Here is a 6,000-nt window from a genome sequence, read left to right on the forward strand (position 1 = left end):
AAAACTTGATAACTTAATAGAATTCAGATTATCTGGAAACTTATTTAAGGCATCTAGTATATTGAAGAAGAATAAGTACTTTGAATTATGCATTACTCAGAATAAATAAATTTGATGTTGTAAGACTGGACCTCTGCTGCTACTATTTTAATCATGTGACTCTGGGAGTCAAGAAGGACTGGATTCATGGCTGATATACAGATCCATGTCAAGGACTTCTAAACAGTAGATGACTTTGATAATAGGGCCAAAGCCCCTCTCTTCTTAAATCTTAAAAAAGACTCAGTAATAAAGAAGTTATATAATGGTAAGCAAAAAGGTTAAGGACATCATAGAATACTTATCTGGAAATAGAATTTCATAGAGCTTGATTGCTTGATTGCAATAGCTAAAATTGTTTATCAGTTTTGACTTCCAAGAATCCACTACATTTCTAATAAACTTAAGAGAATAAGCTGTAAATTCAATTTAGGCCAAAAGAAACATTATCACGTATATAATCCTCTTGCTTAAGAGAACAACTCTGTTATAGTTAAATCTCTTTTTTTTGCCACATGGCATGGCCTACAGGATCTGTTTCCAGATCAGGGATTGAACTCAGTCCACAGAAGTGAAAGCACTGAGTCATAACCATTAGACCACCAAGGAACTCCCTGTTACAGTTAAATCTTAATAAAGATTCATGTATGTATATATACATATGTGTGTGTATACATGCATACACACACATATATATACCATTAGCATTTATGCCTATACAAGTCAAATTAAATGATTATGAACTCTGAAAGACTATCCAAATTATTTAATCACAAAACTCCATTTGATACCTGTTACTTAAAATACGTCAGTAGTTTGGCTTGGAAAACTTTAATATACACAGATTTGCTTTTTATTGCAAAAGAATTTGACCAGTACCCCTAATTAAGATCAGGAAAATAAAGGGAATGTAAACATACCAGAGAAAGTTGTAAGCAAGAACCCTATCTTTAATTATAATTTCTAGCCGATTTGTAAGAACTATAGTTGACACTTGAACAACACAGATTTGAACTATGTAAATCCACTTACATGAGAATTTTGTTCTATAAATACATATTACAGTACTACAGATCCTTCGTTGGTTGAATCTGCAGATGCAGAGGGCCAACTGCAAAATTATACCCAACTTTTCAACTGCCTGGTAGTTGGTCCCCCTAACTTCCACATTGTTCAAGGGTCAACTGTTTTTTTTTTGTTTTTTGTTTGTAATATTTATTTGTTCATTATTTTTGGCTGTACTGGGTCTTCTTTGTTGTGCACATGGCCTTTCTCTAGTTGCAGTGAGCAAAGGATCAACTGTTTTTATAGAGAGCATTTTCTAATCTAATAGCTGTGTATTTCACCAGGTAGAATTTATAAATATACCTTTTGAAAAAATATATAAAGGTGTTCATCAGCAATGAATAATAAAATGAAGCAGACAAATGAAATATTTATATAACCAAAAAGAAAGTCAACCTTTATGAAACAAACAAATTTACCATCAGGACTCTCGGAAAATAGTTCATTTTCTTATTAACGTAAAAATCACAATCTAAAAAATTGGGAAGGGGTTATCCATTTCTCTCTACGCATATGTGCATATACTTGTCACTCAAATTTTTAAATATATATAGCAAAATTCAATCTTTGTGACGTACAGTTCTAAAGATATTGACAAGCACATTGTCATGTATCTACCAGCACACCCAAGACACAGAACAGTATCTTCACCCCCCAAAATTATCTCATGATGGCTCTTCGTAGTCAGCCTCTTTATCTCCAACCCTTGGCAACCACAATCTGTTCTCTGTCTATAGTTTTGCCTTTTCTTGAATGTCATATAAATGAAATTACATAGTATATAGACTTATAGATTTGGCTTCTTTCACTTAGCAAATTATATCTTTTTAAGCATCCTCCTCCATAGATTTTGCTATATGCTTTTCTCCCATGTAAAGAAGAAAGAAATCATACCAATTTCCCCCTCAAGGCCTAATAGTGACATCTGAAGTTTTAATATCACATATTACAGTTGTATTTCTTAGTTGTGGTCTTCAGTGTATGTAAACTTATAATGTCCCATTTTATAATTTTATAATTTAAATTGGAGAATCTGGGCTCCTATAAAGATCTAGTCTTAATTATAAGTGGGACTTCACTCTTACCATGATTTCCTTTGATATCGAGCCACTTGGTTTTTTCCATGACTTTTGTCTTCTTTAGAATACTATGGTAAGTTTGCCATTCTACCTCTTGCTGCATGGATCCCAAATTGTCCTTTGTTTTGGCATCTGTCAGGTCTCCTGTAGGTGTACAAAAGAAGGTAATCACAAGGCAAAGTAAAGCTGGACTGGGGTTCAACTTTTTTTTTAATGCACACTGAAGAACAAAGATATTCAAAGTACTCAACATGTTTAAGGATAACCACTATGAATCCACCTGCATCCAAAGCAAGTCATCTAAATTAAGATTCTCAGAAAAAATAAGATTCTTGGGACTTCCCTGGCAGTTCAGTGGTTAAGACTCCGCACTCCCAACGGAGGGGGCACAGGTTCCATCCCTGGTTGGAGACCTAAGATCTCATATGCCACAAAGTGCAGCCTAAAAAAAATAAAACAAGATTCTCAGCATGGATTTTTTGTTTCTTATAGGTCAACAAGTGCCTATATAACCTCCTGTTACATTCGAAATGGGTTGTGAAAACTATACCTTTAAAGAAAGCCGTAAAAATGCATCTTGAAACTCTGATAAATTGAAAACTCTTTAATAATAAATTCCAACACTTTGGGCAGTTGCCTAATATCTATAGCAACCTAATTTTCCAAACCCCAAATCAGGAAATGTGATCTAACAAAGTATTAATTTTACAGCAAGAAAATCTGGAAGGTGTAGTTTGGAAAATGAATAGAAAATTTCTAGGAAATTAAGCAGTTGAAATTGAGATCATCCATAAAATGAGGACTTCATCATATCGTCAGAGATGTTTCTGTAAGGTGGGTAAAAGATGAATTTCCCAAGGGCCAGGATAGAAGCTCCTTTAGCTTCTTCTTCAACACAGTTGGGAGCAAAGGGTTTGGGGTTTGAACACTCCAGGGAACCAAGTCACAGAAGTAGGAAGGGGTGAAAAAAAAAGGGCCCGTCAAACAACTGACGGTATAAGAACGATTAATACTGCAAAGAAAATGGAAAAGTTTAATTTAAAAAAAAACAAGAATATAAGGAGAAGGATGAGAACTTTTCATTACTGGTTAAAGGCCTTTCCTTAATTCTCTCTCAAATCTAGAAATACAACAAGACAGATACAGATACAGCAGACAGAACACTAACATGAGAATCACGTGCCTTGCTTCTACCGCTAGGACGAAACCTTGCTATGGCAAGTCATTTAGCCTGGATTTTGACTCAGTTATCCACAGGCAAAGGAAATTACAATATCCCATCTCCTCTGCAGGAGGAGGGTTCACCTGAGGCTGCAGCTAAAGTTTTCCTAACGTCCCTCAGTTAAAAGGTTGCAGTACTGGTTGCATTCTACCATTGGGACCACAGGACAACAGGACAGCACGGCAATCGTCCCTACCTGTTGCTAGGACGAGAGCTGGTTGAATGATGTCAACAGTTTCAGAACAGAACTTCTCTAAGTCTACAGCTCTGCCTGGATCGTGAAACCTGCTCAGGTGAATGTCGGATATCTGCCGAAAGCGGGTATTGAACAGAGATCTGAGTCAGGAAGAGGCGGCACAGACCGAGACGACCCAGGGGCTGTCTCCGGCGGAAGAAAAGGCAAAGACTCAGAGCATTCAAGATCCCCCAGGGGGGACCAAGCACCACCACCACCACCCCTCCCCCAGCGCAGAGATTGGGCCGGAACAGGTGCGGGTCGCGCCCCAGTGGAAATCGCTGGCGTCTCATACCGCTTGGTGCCCGCTCTGAAACCCCATGCACCCCACCACCACCTCCCCAGCCTGGGCGCCCGCTGCGTCACCTGCAGACCCCAGAAGATGTTGCTGGCTCCGGAACCCGGCGCAGGGTGCGGGCTCCGGGGAGTGCGGGGCTGGGGCAGTGATGAAGACCGGCCGGCCAGGCCGTAGTGTTCCAAGAACACTGCCGCCAAGGCCGCGGCCGCCAGTCCGGCGACCACCCTGACTGCCAGCCCTGAGGCCATTCAGCCCGCCGGAGCGCGGCCCTCGTGTGCGTGGCCGGGGCTGGAACCAAGCGGCGCCTGCAGGGAACTGCTGTGGCTGCACTTCCGGACTCTATGGTCGCGCGGCCTAGGGCGCCGGGCTGGTCGGCCGCCACCTGCACCTGCGCCTGGCCGTGCACCTGCCGGCGGGCCGCGCTTTTAGGGTCGGTTTGCAAATGTGATACAGGGGAAGAAAAGGAATCCGAGTCCCCCAGCGCCACTCGCGGCTGCCTAGGCGCGGCAGGGAAGGATCCTAGGTCAGTGAGGCGGGGGCAGGCGTCCCGACTCCGCCTTAGTCAATCACGCTTGACCTAGGTGGTCGATTTCCTCGTAAACCGGAGTTAATAATACCTCCAGAGCGTACTTTGCAGGGTTGTTATGAAAATCAAAGTTGGTATGAGGACGCTTTTTAAATCGCTGTACAAATGTGGCAGGTGGCTTCCTCTGGTCCCTTCTGATTATCAACAACGTCGCTGTAAGTTTTCTATAGATTTCATCCATATACTTTGTGAGAAATTTTTTTTCTTAATCCTGATGTCATGTGCACTTGGTTACATAATGCTCTAAAACAGTGGTGTGCCATTCGTTTAATACATTTAAAAATACTTCTTATGGGCTAGGTATTGTTGCTTAGGCGCCAAGTAGTGTCTGACTCTTTTACAACCCCATGGACTGTAGCCCACCAGGCTCCTCTGTCTGTGGGATTTCCTAGGCAGGAATACTGGAGTGGGTTGCCATTTCCTTCTCCAGGGGAACTTCCAAACCCTAGGACTGAACCATCTCCGACAGTGGAGGTGGATTCTTTACTACTGAACCACCAGGGAAATTCCACACGTGGGAGGACCCTGAGGTAAACCAAATATGGACTCAAACCCAGATAAAGCAAGATGATTGGCCAGAGTAAACTGGAAAGAAATGCCCCATGTAAGTGATTCAAACTACCAGGAGGGCATGACTCTCTCTTTGAGACCACTCGTGTGTGTCTATCCACATGTACTCTTTCCCCTCTAAACACGTTACTTGCTTCACAACTTTCCATCTCTTTGTGGAAATTCATTTCTACAAAGCCAACTGGCCAAGGCTTTGTTACTGTCCACTGGTTCTACTGGTCTAGAACCTTCTTCTAGTGGCGAAGATTCAGGGCTCTCACTGCCATACCCTGACTTCAATTCCTGGCTAAGGAACCAAAGTCCTGCTTCAAACCACTGTGGACTGTGGCCACCCAAGTTTAAGGACATAGCAAGAAGTCAGCAGTCTGCAACCTGGAAGACTGTCTTCACCAGAACATGACCAAACTGGCACCCTGATCTTAAATTTTCAGCCCACAAAACAGTGAGAAATAAATTTGTTAGTTAAAAACTACTCAGTCTGTGATACTGTTATAGCAGCCTGAATGGACAAAGACAACAGTGGGGTGTGTGTGTGTGTGTGCACAAAGTCACGTCCAGCTCTTTTTCAACTCCATGGACTGTAGATAGCCAGGCTCCTCCGTCCATTGGATTTTCCAGGCAAGAATACTGGAATGAGTTGCCATTTCCTCCTCCCTAAGATCTTCCCAACCCAGAGATGGAACCTGTGTCTCCTGTGTTTCCTGCATTGCAGGCAAATCCTTTACTGCTGAGTCACTGGAGAAGAGACCAAGACATCGAGGTAGTGCATAATTACAAAGCCCTGACGTAGAAAGAGTGGGACACTGAGATTAGAAAAGAAGGATTGTAAAAATAGAAACTACAGAATTTGACTGATTGTGAAACAAGAAGGAAGTGGGCAGGAACAACCTTTACAAGTACTGACAT

The 6,000-nt window shown here is 41.9% G+C and overlaps 1 protein-coding gene across 3 annotated transcripts in view; it reads right to left on the reverse strand.

Moving 5' to 3' along the window:
- TMEM62 (transmembrane protein 62) overlaps nt 1-4,350 on the reverse strand; it is a 34,773-nt gene extending 30,423 nt beyond the window's left edge. Inside the window, exons 1-3 of one of the 3 annotated variants that reach the window (XM_005896151.3) lie at nt 4,007-4,350; nt 3,602-3,713; nt 2,190-2,327 (exon numbers count right to left, since the gene is read on the reverse strand). In XM_005896151.3, the coding sequence (XP_005896213.2) occupies nt 2,190-2,327; nt 3,602-3,713; nt 4,007-4,186 (430 nt within the window). In that variant the 5' untranslated portion in view covers nt 4,187-4,350. Of the gene's footprint in view, nt 1-2,189; nt 2,328-2,434; nt 2,626-3,601; nt 3,714-4,006 lie in introns of those variants that run through there. The other 2 variants (XM_070378122.1, XM_070378123.1) reach the window with 2 other exon arrangements.
- Between the last annotated feature and the right edge of the window lie 1,650 nt (nt 4,351-6,000).

The sequence above is a fragment of the Bos mutus genome, chromosome 10 (genome assembly GCF_027580195.1).
Source record: "Bos mutus isolate GX-2022 chromosome 10, NWIPB_WYAK_1.1, whole genome shotgun sequence".
Taxonomy (NCBI): domain Eukaryota; kingdom Metazoa; phylum Chordata; class Mammalia; order Artiodactyla; family Bovidae; genus Bos; species Bos mutus.